This window comes from Dermacentor variabilis, chromosome 11 (assembly GCF_050947875.1).
Source record: "Dermacentor variabilis isolate Ectoservices chromosome 11, ASM5094787v1, whole genome shotgun sequence".
NCBI classification, from domain to species: domain Eukaryota; kingdom Metazoa; phylum Arthropoda; class Arachnida; order Ixodida; family Ixodidae; genus Dermacentor; species Dermacentor variabilis.
Window position 1 is genome coordinate 48839388 of NC_134578.1, and position 18082 is coordinate 48857469.

Below are 18082 nucleotides of genomic sequence, written 5' to 3' on the forward strand. Positions count from 1 at the left end.
TTACAAACCGGCGGCCCTGGAAATGGCAGCCTCATTTCCGGGATATCGTTCCGTCCGACGAGGAGGAAGTTATTACGCCGATTGTCGCAACAATCGCTTTTGTGATAAATCGCGCGTGAATCGAAGACGCCACGAGCACGAGACACTAGGTGCTCCTCGGAAACGAAGTCTTCACGAAGGACGTTCACATCATTGGGCAAATATTCAATCTAGAGCAGCTGACTTGCTTCCACAAAAAGAAGGATGCCATCAAAATGCAAAGAGCAGAAAACTCGAACAGCAGATGTACAAAAAAAAACCAGCACAATCGGTGGAATCAACTGCTGATAATCAGGCAAACCTGCAGCACAAAGTTTGTGTTCTACCGTTCCATGCCCGCGGTTCTCTTGCGACCTATTTTTGGAGTTTTCTAACAGAAGTGGCGCCACCTAAGGCACATACTGTTTGTTGTGATGCTGTCCACAATCAGTGTATACACTCTAAATAGCTGCATTGAGTTTGTAAGCCGTATCGCCAGCGCTAAGCGACAGACACAAGCACACAGCTCTAGGTTCACAACTGGTTACAAGATTCGCAACCCTGTGATCGCAGACTTAGTCAGTCTTAGTAAGAAATGCTGTGAGCGAAAATGTGTACACTACAGTGGTTTCTTTCGAACAATGCGATAACCTTAGAGTACACAGTGGTTTCTTTCGAAGAGTGTGATAACCTCTGAATACATTGTGTTGCTGACATAAACACATTTGTGTTTGTTATACCCACTGCCGGTGCCTGAGAGTTCGCATACCTTTTTTTCATTGTCCTTTATTTATTTTTTTCTAGCTACTGCTATATGTCTGTATTTTGATCGCTTTTCTACTCCTCTTGGGCTTCTGGCACTTTTTTCAAATGTCAACTCTTCGGTTCCGGAAGTACAGCTAGTTAGGATCCGTACTAACATCTCCAAGACGAGTCAACTGAACGATTCCTTAAACTTCTCCATATCGCGGAGCAGCCATCTAAAACTCCTCAAGTGCGCGCGTTGCACGCCGACAAGAGGAAATGAAGGTGTCACTGCGCAATTTGTCTTGTAAAAACGATGCTTTTATTTTGTTTTATCATATTTACATATAATTTAGGCAAAGAAAAAAATCTCGCGTACTTTTTTTTACAACAGTTCACGGTATAAATTACACAGGATAAGCACACACCCTTGTGAACAATATTTTTTTTACGTCACATCCGGCGTTGCATGCGCACTTTGCGGCAAGCACACTTCGTGATACCAAGCAAGCACGTAAAGAGGAACAATTGTTCATGCAAGGACTGAACACCACGAGACCTGAAGTTATGTACAGGGACTAGCACATTTTTCTCCCGTGGTGTCAGCCTTGCAAGAACCGATTCGCGACCACAGGAAAATACGTATACAGGTTCGTTTCAGCCGACGCTGCTTTGCAAACAACAATGCACACCGCTAACTCTTAGTCAGGCGCTAGAGGTCTCCACAGTCGCCTTCTTAGCCAGTCGATCGGTGTCCTGCTGATCCTGCGCCGTCTTAAGCCTTTATGAGGGCTTAATACGACGTTTATTACGGAAGACACCAAAATGCTAATGATTTTGCGTCTGTACAGGAAATGTTCAACAGTTCCATTACGCCACACACGAAACAATACAGACAGAGTGAAGTCTGCCATGGTAACTTTTCTTACTAGAGTGATGACTTCGCCTAATTGAAAGATTTTAAAGAAACTGGCAACATGTCACTTTTCAATACTTTAAGCTTCATACAAGTAAATCACTCAGTCAATCAATAGAGTGCTGACCAATAGCTTAAAAAATGTTAAACGGTGTGATGCCGACATATCTTATACTACTGCAATGAATAAAAGTGCCTATGTTACAAGATTTATTGAACCAATGCAAACTTCTTTTTGTCATCCACGATAATGCACACAGGTGAATCAAGGAACTAACGTCGCCCGTATCATAATGACAGCTGGAGAGAACGTATATTCTATAGGAATTAGCAAGTGGGCGTGCGTGAAAGGTAAGTCACGATCACAAAGTTAGGCATTCAGGTGCTCCCAGGTCCTGCCACAAGAAGTATAAGAATAGCTCCACAACAGTTCGAGAACAAAATCACCAATCTGTTTTAAGAAATAAAAAAAAGAGAGAATGTCCCTGGTGCGTGGGTTTCAATCGCACCTTCAAAATAAGCAATGACAAAACGACAGAAGTATAACACTGAGTGCTTGCAACAACTAAACGCATCCTTATCTGAAGTCCAGTCAAAACTGATTCAAAAGCAGTTTTTCGCATTCAATAGGATGCCGAGACTCCACAAATACAATTGCTTTGACAATTTTGATCATCATTTCAATATGGCCGTTCTTGTTTATTATATTGAAGTGTAATGGCGAGTTTTATATATTTTTGCACGGCGCGAAATGCACTAGATAAAAGAATTTTCTGGAATAGGATACCAATAGTGGTCGTCAGACAAATGTCACATTTTTTTTGTAATTTTAGGTCCGCATGTCCTATACATCAAACAAGAATTACTATTCTGAGCAACCAGGTGAAGAAATGTTCTAACAAGCTCACAAACTGTGTGCCTATTTTGTAACAACAAATGCAAAATGCCATAAATACAAGAATTCCTTTCAATTCATTTGGTCGTCCATGAAGGTGTTTAGTCAAAGAGAGCCAACAATGTAAACGCCTCAAATTTTACTGCATTCGTGGAGCAAGTTTGAGCAGAATGTCTTTCGACAGAGTTTCAGCAGTACAGCTGCTCGTCAACGTACCTCGTAACGAAAATTCCAATAAACTCAATGAAAAAAGCCCCATCAGCCTTCAAATTGTACATTCCAATACGAAACAGTAGCCGTAGTGATGAAGAAATTGCGGCCACTGACCAAAAAACACAGAGACGTTCAAGGAACCCGTACGGGTCCCGAAACGTCTCTGTGTGTTTTTTCCCCTTGACTTGGTCAGTGGCCGCCACTTCTTCATCATCATGTTACTTGACCAGACGAACTTTCGTCGAACTCGTGACTACAGTAGCCGAAGTCTTACAACCCGAAAATAAGCTACGCGCTATCGTGTCACATGATGTGGAGCGAGATGGTGTTTCTACTACAGCTATGAGCTGTTGTCTTCCTCAAATTTATGCTGCAAATATCGCAATTTCTTGCTTTTGTATTCAGTACGTCTTATTACACGAGCATAACGGTTACCAGCTGCGTTTGCGTATTAAAGCAAAGCCTTCTATGCGAGCTCTTCTGGACCTCCCTGTCTGGTGATTCTGGGTGATCCTTCAGTCTTGCCGAATAGCTAAGACTTGAAAAAAAAAATAATCGCGTGTCAGATGGTGGAACAGGACGTCTGTTCCTATGATTCACGCATATACAGAGTTTTGCGTTGGATCTGCATAATTGTTATCTTTGTTTTTGGCAGACGTACTACACCTGCTGGTTCTCCCAAATGTTTTTTTCTTTAACTAAGTCCAAATCTTACGCGGTAGTGGCCACAGGCCCGCTCAAGGCATTCCTTGTTCGGTGTTTCTTTTTTTTTTTGTCTGCGCTTGTGTGTGTGTTTTTTTTTTCTCCGCTCTTGTATTGAGCACTCACGACGTCACATAGAGCTCGTTACAATGTGATCTGATTTGACGGAACAATGCAATTGCTAATGCCGAAATAAAGCTTGACACAATCTGATGCGATCTGAGGGAACCTAAGGTAGTGAGGCCTGACTACCGGCTTTTACAAGCAGCGGCAAATGCAGATCGAAACGATTCGATTCCATTCGAGAAAAAAGAAATACGTAATCCCTTAGTGCAGTGAGGCTTGAACTACCGGCACTCACAAAGACACGCACGGAGAAAGAATGTCACAAACAGACGGCCCTCTCCCCCTCTTTGCGTTTAACATCAGCCCCATGTGTCTCAACGGTGTGCGAAAGAACAAGGTGCGCCGGAGAAGCGCGCAGAGGCGAGAAAAGAAAGTAATGAACTGAATGGTGAAGGCAGTGGGAAACAAGCACAGGCGGCCCGGGTGGACACCGAAACGATTAGCACCCCAAAGCTGCGCCGGCGCCGCTTCCCCTCGAAAGCGATCAAAGCGAAGCGTTTGAACAAATGAAACGGGGGAAAGCTGAGGAGGAAATAGGGGAGAGGGGGGCAGTTGAAGGCCTTGCCGGGAACGTACTAAATGAGCCAGGCTCCACGAGGGGTCATGACGGCTGCCTTCGACCAGCCACGGCGGCCGAGAGGGGGACCAGGAATGCGAAAAGGAGGAAACAACGAAACAACAAAGTGAAGCAGAGGAGGCTGCAAAAAACAAACGAACGAATCTTCGGAAAGAAGCAACGGCGTTGCTGGAGCAAGGAAAAAAAGCGAGAAAGAAAGAGAAGAACCTTAGAGTGGTATGCGAACTACGATGGACGGTGCTGGCGATGCCGCTGCGGGTTCTTCTGAGAGGGACGCCATTAATTCTACCGCTCCACAAACGTCTCAATTCTTGCTGAGTTGGAACACACGCGCGCACACGAGAAATCCACCCCCGGTGAAGCACGGTCAGCCAGTGACGAACTAACGCGGAGGGTAGATGGGGTTAACACTACTCGTCGAAGAGTCGTCAACTAGGACAGCTGATTCGCGCGGCTGGTTGTGAAATGGCAGCGTAAAGCTTGTGCTTTGACAGGGTCACGTGTGAGACTGTATGAGAGCCACACCAACGAGTGTATTATGATATACACTACAGAACAACACTGAATGAATTTTCAATAGCAAACACTCTTTTAAAGTTCTTAATTTTCATTTGCTTGCCGGGACTCAAGTTGATCACTAGCTGTAAAAAAAAAAGGACGGGGATGCTTCAATTTCGCAGAAGAACCGCAGCGCTGGTACGTCAGCGTGACGTCTCGGACTTACAACCTTTATTTTACTTGCTTTCATCTCTGTAGAACTTACTAGGCCAAATATTTGGTTCCTTCCGGATGAAATGTATTGCTGACTATCAATAAGGGGTTAAACTGGACTCCAACAACCGTTTTCAATTCAAACCTCATGACGTCACAGCGTGTCAGAGCGAAGTTTTCAAAGGTTCCTCCAGCCATCTTTCGCTTCCGTGTATCGCGGCACTCGCCCTCCCTTCAAAGTGAGAGCTACCACTTTTTCTAGCGCAGAAGCGTAACTCCTTAGGCAGCTTAACTTAATATTCCTCCTTAGCGTCTCTCTAAGCGCTTTCCGCTAACGCCTTCCGCAGGCGCTACCGTCCAGTCGGTGATACACAGCCCGCTACATGCTCGGGGCGTTCTCTTTCCCTCTTTCCGGGGCTGTAAAGATGACGATCGCGGTATTTTGCGGTTGTTTATGAGCGGGCGTGGGATCTCGGCGACGCGCACTGAGGACGGTTGCGGTTTTTACGACTGGACGCTCTTCCGCGTCTGGAGTCGCGCGAGCTTGTTTAGGAAGAAGCCCTCTTGCTCGCTGTAGCCACGGTGACGCGTTCCCGTCCGCGTAACGATCGCCTTGCCTTCCCCCGTGACGTATGTGTGACGTCTGCATAGCGCGTGTCTGGAAAGGCGACGCACCGAAACGTCCGACCGCACGGACGCCGTGGCTTGTCTAACGCAAGTAATCAACCTCAACTCCTGTCTCTTCTTGTTTCTTTTTCTTTCACTGTCTCTCGCACCATAAGTGTGGGTAGCTATTAGGACAACGCCTGGTATAACTAACTCCCCCCCCTCCTTACCTTTTCTCCGCCTATATATCTATTTATGTGGGCACTTATGTCTCTGCGCATATATCTCTATCCAGGCATCGCGGACCTCCGTAAGCTAAAATCGAGAGGCCTTCCCAGTGCATGCTTTCCGGCGATAGGGTTTCTTATCGACGACATTCCTCGTTCGACCCTGTCCTGGAAACTAGCTCTGCCTTGCTGTTTCCGAACTCAATCAACACTTTAGTGCATGAGCTGGTGAGAGTCCGCCCTCGGGAGAGGTGAAGCGATGTGAACGTTTAGGTTGAATCCATGTCAATGCGCTGTTCTCAGGTGTTAACTGTCGAATCCTTCGTTTTTCAGCACTCTTAACAATTTCATGTGCAATAATATTACTTCATCACATATTTACGATTTCTTTTTCGCTTTGTAGATTTAATGTATGTGGCGTCTAGTACTATTGCAGAGAGGGCAAAAAGAAGCACGCTCTGTATCAAACCGCCTTCTGCACGCTTCATTGTTTCCTCCGTGCGTTCTGAAACGAAGCATTGTTAGTCGCAAAGCAACTTCTCTTGACTGAGGTAATACCTAACGGGTGTGTACAGAGACGGTAATACTGAATCGCGTACTTTCCAGCAGTAGAAGCACGTATTGTTTCTTTGCGGAAGCGCTAACATGAATAATTTCGTACCGCTTACTTCCTGGACGATGCGTAAGAAAATGCGCAAGCTTATACTTTAATTCTGTGAAATTAAGTCTAGAATTTATGCTTACGTGGAACGTGCGAAAATTAGGGAGGGAGAATTGAAGTGAATAGAATTATGCCGTGAGATTTACTCGGAGATGTGATCCGGCTACAAGGTTCAACCGACGGGCTACGGATAAATTAAATTCATGTTTAGACCTACAAGAAGTGGGATTCACACAAAACGCTTTACCTGCCACCATACACAGTGGCACTGAACAAGCAACTGATAGGGGGCAGTGCGCAGATTAATGTCCATTCCCAACTACATGGCACAAGGTCAAGCAATCAACAGCCGCAACATTTTCAAACGGATTTAAACTTCGCCTGGGTTGTAGCTCCATGTAATACCTCACAGTTATGCCGTCGAGCTCTATGAGAAGACAACGTCCGCTACACGAATGCTACTTAAGCCGGGTTTCTTTCGCTTCTACCCCTTGCATCGTCTTTACTTGATACGCGTGCTCTTGAAAACGTATTTCTCAATGTGTTATTTAGAACTTTTATAATTCAGTTTTCACTGTTGATATAGGATTTTGAGAGCAAGGAATAAGTTTACAGCAACGTCTTTGGCCGAGCAGAAACCATGGTGTCTCGTCGCTAGCATATCGATACGAACTCAATCATTGAACGCCCATGAGCTGGTAGCATGATCTTATCTTTCGTCCTTTAATCTGTATTTAAAAAATGTCTTCTCATAAAATGTTTTAACTCATGAAAACTTGGCTAGTGCACAGAAGTCTGTACGTAATTCTCGCTTGCAAGAGGACGTGTATTGCAAAATAAATTACTGCAAAAGTCCTTGTCATAATTTCTACCAGGTCTAAGAATTAAACGCTCCCTTTGTAATGACAAAGTTCAAGGATATTTTTAGACAAACACTTGATATTGCTGGTTGCCCCTTGTGCAACATCACGCACATGTTGTGAGGGACCGACATGACTGGAGCGAATTCAGTGTAAGTGTTGAAGTCGAGAAGACGTACTTTCCATTTGACTGTAGGTTCATTGGCAGGTATATCATCATCAATAAACCACTAGCTACAGGAATTTACCATGTTACGCAGTCTAAAAATGCAGTTTTCGAACGCATATGCACGAAACATCTCCAGCCGAAATAATTGGTAGCAATGTCCGGGCATCTATCGAAATTTGGCTGTTTTGTCACTGCATACTGTTGGCAATAGTGGCATTTCAGTGGAAGCCATAAGAATTGATATCATATCCTATGCTGCCTTTCTGCATTTACTTTGCCTTTCTCTTCTGGCTGGTAATGTAACATCCAGGTTAATTTTATTCCGACAATCTGGTTAATTCGCAGCAATGAGGTGTTAGACAGAAGGCCCCACAAGCGGAGCTTAAAAACTGAAAGCAAGATACTGACAGATTTACTCGCAGCAACATACGCCATACCACAGATACATCGGAAACTTTCTTTTTTTCTGGGTGAAACAGTGCCGTGTTGAATATCTATGAAAATTCTGATTTTATTGCAGTGCAAAAATGCTCCTTCAGTCACCGCCTAAACACGCTTCAAATCTTTCAGAATTCCAATTGGGTTAGAAAATGAAGGCCCATTAATTTGCATTTTACCAGAAAATGAGTGCTTTGATACCGATGACCTTCATTGCTTAAGCTATCAAACGCTATCCCTCGGACGTCGTATCGGAAATATGACTCAGGAAGGTTAAAAATCTTTCGAAAACCTGACACAACAGCTGTACGTGACTTAGGCGCGTTCGCTGGTAAGAACGCTCAGATGACGTATGGAATAGTTTTTCCGCACCTGTGGCACGCTCGAAGTGGTAAGCACACGTGCTTTGAAACCCTCCGGTCTGTCGGTCGAGTCGTCAAAAACATAGTTGCTTCGGCTTTTAGAGTTGCTTCCGTTCTAAATGACCCAAGTACCAACTAGCCAATGATCGAAATGTCGTGACAGAAATTGTGAGGACCGTCGCGCAACAAAGTGGAAACTTAATGGGCGCTGTTGTGGGGCAGAATGAGTTGCACGATGTGGCGGACATATTTTCCCGTACTAGCAGCATAAATTCAAACTCCATCAATTCCGAAACTACCCCAATGCATCCATTGCTCTTTTTCCCAGCTCATCTGCGTTTGTAACGTCAGCACTAATTCGGACTTCAAAAACGTTCACACTTCATGCTTTCATGTATTGCACGTACCGATCAGTTATTTGCCTTTCGCGTTTCAATTTGTGCTAAAGAACGTGTTCTTCAATGCACGTGTTTTGTCAAAACCGGCCTCCCACCCGTTGGACGACTCGCCGAAAACACAGCTGTGAAGGACGGCTACGAAAGACGGCTGCTAGGACTGCTAGAACCTGCTGAAACCTATTGAGGTCCGACGACAGAATGACTGACGAGGGGAAAATCTCTTAGATGACTCGTTGGTGTGACTCTCCATTACGGCGAAACGTTGGTCTTTACGTGCGTACGTCCATACCTCACGTGCGTGCGCCGGCTTCATGCCTCTCCCGAGGGACCGACACGAGTCGCGAGACAGCGTCGAAAAACGGGACTGAGGAACGGGCGCGCCATCGAGGGTTGATTGCGTGCGTGTTAAGCGCCAGGTCGTGACCATCGTGGCACAACGGTAGCTACGTCGTGAGAGTGCCAATTGGGGGGGATGGAGAGGCAGGAGAGACGCAGGGAGTGGGGGGCTTACAGGAAGGTTGTGTTGGGGCAGGAGGGGGGTGCGAGTGCCGCGCCACGCACGGAGAACGGCGGGCAAACACTGGTAATTGATAACGAGACGCGGGTCACGACACCACGGCCGCGCGCGTGCACATCACCGTTGCGTTGCAGAGGTGCGCGTCGTGAGCGACCTGTTTGGGCTGTTCGTCCAGAAGGGTGCCGCTTCTCTCGGGCAGCGTACGTTCGAGCGAGGACGCACGGACGGGTGGCTATCGCCATGAAATCCTCATTAAGGGGCGGGCGAGCAACTCCCCCCCCCCCTTTCTTTTCCTCGCCCCCGAGCTCTCTCCTTCGCCTCTCTCGAAGACGGGACCATTTCCGAGGAGTCAACCTCTCAACCCTCTTCTTCTTTGTTCTGGCTCCTCGTCGCAACTATTTTTCCGTGGTGGCATAGCGTTAACGAACTCGCTACCAGGAACGTCGGGAGCACGAAAAGGAAAAGAAAGCGTTGTAATAAAGGGGAAAAAGAAGGACGAAGGAGAGAAGCTGTACACTGAGTGGGGCGTATGTGCCGGTGCACGACTCTTTGGCTTGAGCTCGCTCCTCCGTGGTACCTTGCGCGCCTTCCTCGTTAGCTTTTAACACCGCGCTCTGGGCGTGCGTGTCGGCATTTCACCGCTGTGCTATGGGAGTGGGAAGAATTTTTTTTTTCCCCTAGCCTTTCGATGGTGATCTCTGAGGAAACGATGCAGGCCGGCTGCGAATGCGCCGGCGATGAGGCACTCATTGCTCGGCACGTATACTTGAGCGAGTAACACAGTTCTCTAAAGATATGCGCGTTGATTGAGCTATTGACCGAGTGTGAGAATTGTTTGCGAGTTCGTGAGCTCGTCTGACTTATGTATTTGTTGTAGGGGGGTGGCGAGGGTGCTGATACTCTTTGCGATTGGAGGATACGGGCATCGTGACCACAGTTCAATTTTCTTCCCGCGCAAGGGGTGGACACCGTTATCAATTGAAACACCTGTGTGATGGCGGTGCTGTTGCTATTACATCGGCGCTTTCGCTCTTTCCTTGAAGGAGGTCGCAAGTGTTGATAACTGAAACACCTGGTTGCTTTGATTGCGTTCTTTCTTTTTTCTGGTTAATATCTTTCAAACAAGCAATACAATAACCACGAGAAATAGTTAGGTAATGTGGCACTTAAGCATTTCACAACGTGCAGAATACTTTGCTAGTCCATTGAGCCTGAATAAGCGATCGGGATCGTGCGATAAAAATTGACGTTATAGAACTCTTTGGCATTTGTTCCATCATGTTTCGTAAAGAACTTGCGAAAGACTCGCTTGAAGGATTCGTAAAATTATTAGTTCTTGTTTTTCTTCTTAGGGCTGACAATACAGCCGCGCGAGATATCCAAATGCGAAAGTTGTATGTATTTGCAAGCACTCAGCGGCAATACTTGAGCGATATATTGCAAAACTGTGGAGACCACTAGTACCACAGATGGTCAGAAATCTATTTTCCTATTTTTCCGGTGAAGTATCAGATTCAAGACCACGTGTAGCGCGAATTTGATTCTCGCTCAGCGTGATGTGAGAGACGAAGGTTGTTCTGTTGCAAACATTAAGTATCGAGTTTTGCTCCCTCTCAAAATTCTCAACTGGGGAGACCGGTCGGCGTGAGCCGGCTTTCAATGAGGTACTAGTGAACCAGTAACATTCCAATTCTTGAAAACGCACCAGATAATTATCTACTGCCCAGTCATCGTGCAGCAACAAACCTCCTACCATTGACCTCTCGCTGGACGTGGCAGACACAAAATAAAAGGAGGAAACACTTAATAAATTACCTAACAAGTACATATGTAAGTTCTCGGGTGCTGCTGCCCTCAGAGCACGTCCGACGTTTGCAACATTCTACAGTAGATACGTATAAACAAGAAGAGTTTGGTCTACAGCTGCAGCGAGGGTCATGTAATCCCGATCCGATTGTCTCATGCCGCTGCCAGTACAGGCCCTGCTACGTACAACAGAAAGAGTTCCAAATTTCCTGCGCCTCGCCACGCTAGCCGCGGGACGTATACCAGCGAGGAAGTCAGAACACACCTTGACTATCCGTGCGCTGCCTGGGCCGAGACGCATCTTTGGAGACCGCTCGCACAGCGCCATAGCAACACTCACTCCGGCATCGCGTTGCGTACGTATCACAAGAGCGAACATGTTTTGCCGCACGTAACAACTCACCCCCTGCGAGTCGTCCAACAACGTACCATTGTCCTTTGCCTAAGCGTCGTCGAAGGGCCTACCGTAGAACATGGCCGTACTTATCCATGCACCTGCGTATCTGTGCGTTGACTTGGGCCAGCCGCTTGTTGAGGATTTTGACGCTGCGCTCCGGCAGGAAAGGCAGATAATTATCCATGCCGGGATCACTGCTGTTAAAAGCACTGTACAGTCTTCGGCCTATGTCCCTGTCACGGGTGAGTCTGGCGACGGCATCGGCCGTGCCCTTCCTAAATACACAAAGGGAGTCCAGGAGGGAACGATGGAATACTTCGTACTTGTCCAGCAGCCTGTAGCCGTGCACGAGCCCGGACTCGTTGTCCAGGAACACGAGGAGGCCCGTGGTCTTTTGCCGAACCAGGTTGTGCGCGGGGGCGTTCATCATGTCCGGATTCCACTGCAGGTTGAACATGTTGTTGACGATGCGGTCCAGGTTCGCGGTGAGGTAGTCGAAGACGATCAAGTCCGACCACTGGATGAGGTCTCGGATCTCCTTCTGCGTCTTGTTAACGACGTCGGGCGGATGCAGCCGACGAGTGGTCGGCGACCGGAATTCCTCCGGAATGAAGGTAGGCACCAAGTCGTCGACAAATTTCGTGAGCACCACCGGTCTGTCCGAACGCCACTGGGCCAGCTCGAGGCTCGACCGCACGGGATCCCAGCTCCGACCGGCGGCCCGGGTCAGCAGCGCGGACGGCAGATTCCGAATGCCCAGCTCACGGGACAAGTAGAAGGAGAAGAGTTCGCCCTGAATCTGGTCGTTGTTCTGACGGTAGCGGGCGCAGCTGAGCACGCCGGTGTCGAACACGATAAGCCTGTTCTGCATGCGGCCGCATCCTTCGTACACGGCCCGGACGGTCGATCTCCTGGCGGTGGCCCGCCACCGAGACACGTCCTCTTCGCTGGCCAGAGAGCCCGCGGCGACCAGTCGCTCCGCGGGTCCCGCCCAGAAAATTCCTCGCACCGTGCCCTTCTCGGAGCGGCGAGGCAGCAGCGACAGGTCCGATCCGTTGAGCGCACGGGAAGCTGCGGCGGCGCTCCCCGTCGGCGGCGGAGGGGGGCCGCTGGAAGACGCATTGCCCGGCCGCTCATGCTGCGAGCCGGCCTCCGCCTTGCTGCTGCTGTTGTTGCCGCTGCGAGCCAGCTCCCTCAAAGGGAGCAGCAGGCCGACGGTCATGCCGAGGCAAAAGGCGAGGCCCGCGGTGGCCAGCCAAGTCCTGCGCCAACGCATGGCTGCATCCATGGGTCCCCGCTGCCGGAGAAGAAATGTCCGTGCTCGTTCACAGCAGACGGATAGCGGACCGAAGCAGCCGATTGCCGAAAGGCCGGGGCTCGCCGCGCATGGCAGCACGTGCTCACGTCGATCAGCAGCAACAACGAATGTCGGAGAGCATCCCCAGGATTGCGAAGGAGCCCGACCGCCGACGTCTGGATTCGTCAACGACGACGGCACTGCACCACGGACGAAGCACAAACTGCCGAGGCACAACAACACTGGTGGACGCTCCGGATCGCGCGATGTGCGGCAATGCCCGGGGCCGGTCGACTCGTCTGCGCGTGGGTGGTGGCTGGCGCGTCGGTCCACCGCCGCCGGGATGACATGTCTTCCGGGCACTATCCGCCACCGAGTCACACGGCTGACTGACGGCCCGCACTGGGCGTGGGAGCGCCTTTATACCTCGGCCCTCGACTGAAGTGGAGCGACCGACACCACCGCCGCGCGCCGCCGCATCGACAGCAACTGGCCGTACACCACCACTGCGCGGAGGGGTAAGGCACACGTCGGGGGACCGCGTGGAGCGTGCCGTAGCGCGTACGAAGCTGTCTACTCGCGGGCGCTGCACGGGCCGCTCTGCACGCTCTCGCAGCCAGGCCGGGCAGCAACGCCGGTCAGGGAGGGAGGGGGGGGAGAGGGTATGCGCGCGGTTAGAAAAGCGCTCGGCGGCCGGCCGGCAAGTTCTTTAGCCGGCAGCGCCCTTGCTCGAAGAAGAGGGGGGGTGGCGTTGGGGCTTGTCTCTCGCAGCGAGTCTCCTCCCTCCGGGGGGAGTTGTATACGTCATTCAGAAGGGCGATCCGACCAGGGGGGGTTCGCGGGGGGGGGGACACATTGAGAGAGGGTGTCGCTCGCCCATGCGCCTCAGGAAGGGAGCTGAGGCTTTCGCGCTGTGGCGGCTGGTATTCTCTCTTCCAGCTGGTGCTTTATTATTGTTGGTGGGGGGTACACCGCCGGGAGAGAGGGTTAACGGAGGGGAGGTAGCTGCGCCTCGCTGCCCGTGTACGCGCGGAGGCGAGGCGACTGATGAGAGAGGAGGTTTCCGATGGTTCGCAACGGATGCCGTAGGTTCTGGGCGCGGGCGAGCACACGCGGCAATGCTTCTTCGGCATACTGCTCTTTTTGCTTCCCCTTCACTCTCCTTCCTTTTTTCTTTCTTGCTTCTTTTTGCGCCGCGTCTCGTTGTCCTCTGGCAGGACGCGGCTGCTCCTCACTCGAGCTGCACTTCGGCGACCGACGGGCAGCGGGGAGCTGTAGCCCCGCGGAGTCACGCCCTTGCAGCAGCATCCAAGCGGCCTACGGATGCGTCCTGCGTGTCGTCCGTCTCGTTCTCTTCTCTTATGTAGATATATTGGCGCATCCAGTCCATTTTGCTTGTGAGAGAAGAGAGGAAAGGGAGAATCGAGAGAGATGGGGAGAAATGTTGCATGTGCGTGTGTGTGTGTCTGTTTGTCGATGGGCCTACCGCTGTTTCCACGTGCTCGGAGAGAAAGAACGGAAAGGAGAACGCGCGATATGAACATTCCTTTCATGCTTCGCCGCTGCCTTGGAAGAGGTGGGAGGGGGGTCAGTATGAACGGACAGAAAGTGGGCCTGCCCCAAGCCGAGTTCTTTTCCAGTGGCAATTGAACGTAGCACGCGCAGGTCAGCTATGAGAGGGGTGGAAGAAGGGGCGCGGGGGTAGGAATGTTCACTTGGAACGGACCGCGCGCGGGATTCCCTCCCACGAGGGTCTCACTTGCTGGAGCAAGTGTTTACCGATTGCTACCGCCGACATGCAGCTGCAGCGAGCGCGACTTCCCGACCACACCAATGAGACAAACCTCGCGAGAGCGCCCTCTCGGATGATGGACAATAGGTGAGTCGCCTGTCAAAAGAACAGCACATATGTCGGGAGCCTGGGGCTTTTGGCGTCCGGGCTTTCTCCCTGATGAACGACCCGCGTGTGACCGCACGTTTTTGTCGCACTTCCCAGAAGTGTTGCGGGGTGGCACATTACCTGCCACCCACTTTGCTCGGCCCGCGTTCGCACCTGAGCAATTCGTCGTCGCATACCCCCGACCACACACACACGCCCCCTTTCCTCTCTCGCACGCCTCCTCCGCCTCGCATCGTCCGACGTCTTTCTCTCTTTCCGCGACTTCGCTTCTCTCCGTTTAGGTCTCTCGTGCTCCGACAACGAGGTGGTGGCCAAGTTCGCCGCGACGCCTATTTTGTTACTTTACTGGCCCGCACAAGAGGAGCATCATTCGCACCTGCATGACGCACGAGGTGGCTCCCTACTTCTCTATGCCTATTGGCGTAGTACCGAGTCTTTCTTTACCATTGTTTTAACATATCTTTCGGTTTCGCCGATAAAGAAAGGTCAACCGCCGTCCAAAGGGGGGAACGAAAAGAACAGAAACGGTTGCTCCGAGATCTCGTTAATGCCCTGTACGCTATCCGTGTACACCCATAATACCTCTTCTCCCACGTGACTCCTTGCTGTGTCGCTTCTTTATATTTACCGTGCTATGGGGGCCCCGATCTTCAATTTTCCGCCCGATTCGTTAGTTATCTCTATCCGCGACTAAGAGATACGTACTAAGGGAGAGATGAGAAGGGGGTTTGGAAGCACCTCCCCGCCCCCCCCCTTTCTACGAGAGACGCATTACCGGAGTGCGGAACGCCGTTCTTGCCCCCTTTCTTGAACGCACCGCAACATCAGGAGCAGCAACAGCAACCATGTCTTCGCAGCGACGCCACGTCGATTCCATATTAGGAGCGTCTACTTGCGAAGCGTTCGCCTCATTCGCTCTTCCTCTCTCTCTCTCTCTCTCTAGGCGCGTAAGCTGCCCGTGTATAAATATACATAAGGGGAGAAATTCGGGCAGCGCATCGAATTGGTAGGATTTATTGACGCGCCCATGCAGCAAGGGCTTCTCCTGCTTCTCCGCGCCGGCCGATAGTTGCCGGAGACGAATGGCCCCTCGCGAAAGCCCAAGCATCGCATGCGACGAAACGCCATTTTGCGCCCAAAGAATCCTGAGGTGGTGGCGCTCATTGAAACGACCCTAAATGAGTTTTGCTGCGGACGCCGGCGTCCTCCCGCCGCACCGGCGGCCATCGTTGCGTAGAGATAAAAAAAAGTAAGAGTAGGCAGGGAACAGTTGGGCTCTCTCGCTGCAGTTGCGGCATTAAAGAGAAGCTTGCAAAGATATAGTGGGAGATGCAATCGTCTGGTGCTGTACTGGTGGGGTCGCTGCAACCTCCTTGGTCGTCGTACCTTCCCCTCCTCCTTTCCTCTCCACCCACCCCTGCTCGATGCTCCCCGGCTAACTCGTATACAGACACAACGTTTCCGTTTTCAGAATGCCTTGTATACGGCGCCCGCAATGGGGTTGTTTCCAAGGGTAGAAGGAGCAGAAGTGAGTGGGGCAGATATTTTGTACTATAGGCTTTCGGAATGGCCGTCGCGGCTTCGGGACCGGCAAGAAATATACTGATCGAAACGGTTTGTCGGGAGGGCTATCGCGATTTCCGATTCCGAAGGGGAAGTTCCTATATAACTGCCGGCACGTGCGCTAGAAGGCTTTGTCGTTAGTAGATGCCGAGGAAAAAGAAGGGCGCAACAGAAATCGAGTTAGGCTTAAAGGGACGCCAGGAGAGCAACAGTGAATCAGTTTATATTGAAGAAGCACTAGTGCGAGTCTCTATGGGCGTTCATTTAACGGTAAAAAGCCGAATTGGTAGAGAATAAAGAATGAAAAGCAAATTGGTATTGTTTCCTTATCTTTATTAACGCGATGGCGTTAAATACCCCGCGTCGCATGAAGCCCGTTGCCGGCGCCTTGCGTAGGACGTGGTTTAGGGGAAAAAATCGCTCCGAACCACAACCACGCACGCCCTCCGCGTAGCGCAGAGGCGTTACCGGACTAACTGAATTCCTCAAAGTAAGATGCGTCAGGAAAATCGTAAAGTACAACCTAAACACAACCTAAAGTCATGAAGGCATCGGACAGTAATTTTAATGCACCGGAAAACGTAATTCTGTTACGCTGAAACTCACACATAAACCCCATTCCAGCGTTTCTAGCATTCATAGAGCGGCGCGCTGCGCTCGGTTCCTTGCAACACCATCCAGATGGCGCTCGCCTCCGCGCATCCACGGCCCGCGCAAGAGGCCGCGTTTGCACCAGAGAGCTCGCCCGCGCGCCTTCGTGCATAGCGTATAACCTCCAGCGTTTCCCGAAATTAAATTATGAGGTTTTACGTGCCGGAACCACTCTCTGATTATGAGGCACGCCGCAGTGGGTGACTCGGAAAATTTCGACCACCTGGGGTTCTTTAACGTGCACCTAAATCTAAGTGCACGGGTGTTTTCGCACTCCGCCCCCATCGAAAGGCGGCCGCCGTGGCCGGGATTCCATGCCGCGACCTCGGGCTTAGCAGCCCAACACCAGTTGGCGTTTCCCGGCCAACATTGCGGTTTTATGAGCTGCAGCTGCCGCGAAGCGTGAGAAGCAGTCAGGCATCTTTGAATGCTATCGCATTCCACTTTTGAAGGCGAAGCTTAAGCGTCCTCCATTTTTTTTTTAGTACCCATGCATACGCGTCAACGTTACTTCATTTCGAATATACTTTCGCGCGCTACGACTCAAAACTGCCTAGGTTGAATTTCAGGTTTCCGTAGAATTAAGTCTAATCCTTCTTCACTTTTAAGTTACAGTCACGGTGTGTCAAGATATATAAAGTGACTGGGAGCGAGTAGGTGAATTTTGAGGTAGTGTTGCCAACAGTCTCTTTTATAAAGTGAGACTTCCTTCGCCTATACTCAGTATAGGGTATGCGGCACTTTGCGTCTGCCAGATGGTTGCTGTCTTGCCCAATAAACTTGGGGCACTAGGTATTTGCAACTGTGTATGTGCCACTAGGTATGTGCTACTGGGTGTTTCCCGCTAGATATTTGCTACTGGGTGTGTGTCATTAGGTATGTGCTACTGGGTATGTGGGACTAGGTATTTGGTACTGGGTATGTGCCATTCGGTATGTGCTACTGGGTATGTACCAACTAGGTATTTGGTACTGGGTATGTGCCACCAGGTGTGTGCTACTGGGTATGTGCCATTAGGTATGTGCTACTGGGTATGTATCACTATATATTTGTTACTGGGTATGTGTCACTAGGTATGTGCTACTGGCTATGTGGGACTAGGTATTTGGTATTGCTACTGCGTATATACTTGTGTGCCAACTAGATATTTCGTACTGGGTATGTGCCACTAGGTATGTGCTACAGGGTATGTGCTTCTAGGTATTTGCTACAGTGTATGCGCCATTAGGTATTTGCTACCAGGTAGTGCTAACTAGGTATTTGGTACTGAGTATGTGCCATTGGGTATGTGCTACCGTGTATGTGCCACTATAGTCGCGGACAACTTT

At 50.1% G+C, this 18082-nt stretch overlaps 1 protein-coding gene across 1 annotated transcript; it reads right to left on the bottom strand.

Moving 5' to 3' along the window:
• Positions 1-3545: 3545 nt before the first annotated feature.
• Positions 3546-13223, bottom strand: fj (four-jointed box kinase). Its single transcript, XM_075674891.1, has one exon. It carries the CDS (start codon positions 12629-12631, stop codon positions 11408-11410), a length of 1224 nt encoding a protein of 407 aa, XP_075531006.1. The 5' UTR covers positions 12632-13223; the 3' UTR covers positions 3546-11407.
• Between the last annotated feature and the right edge of the window lie 4859 nt (positions 13224-18082).

Coding starts and splice junctions, on each gene's coding strand:
- fj (XM_075674891.1), bottom strand. CDS start 12,631: ATGGATGCAGCCATGCGTTGGCGCAGGACTTGGCTGGCCACCGCGGGC.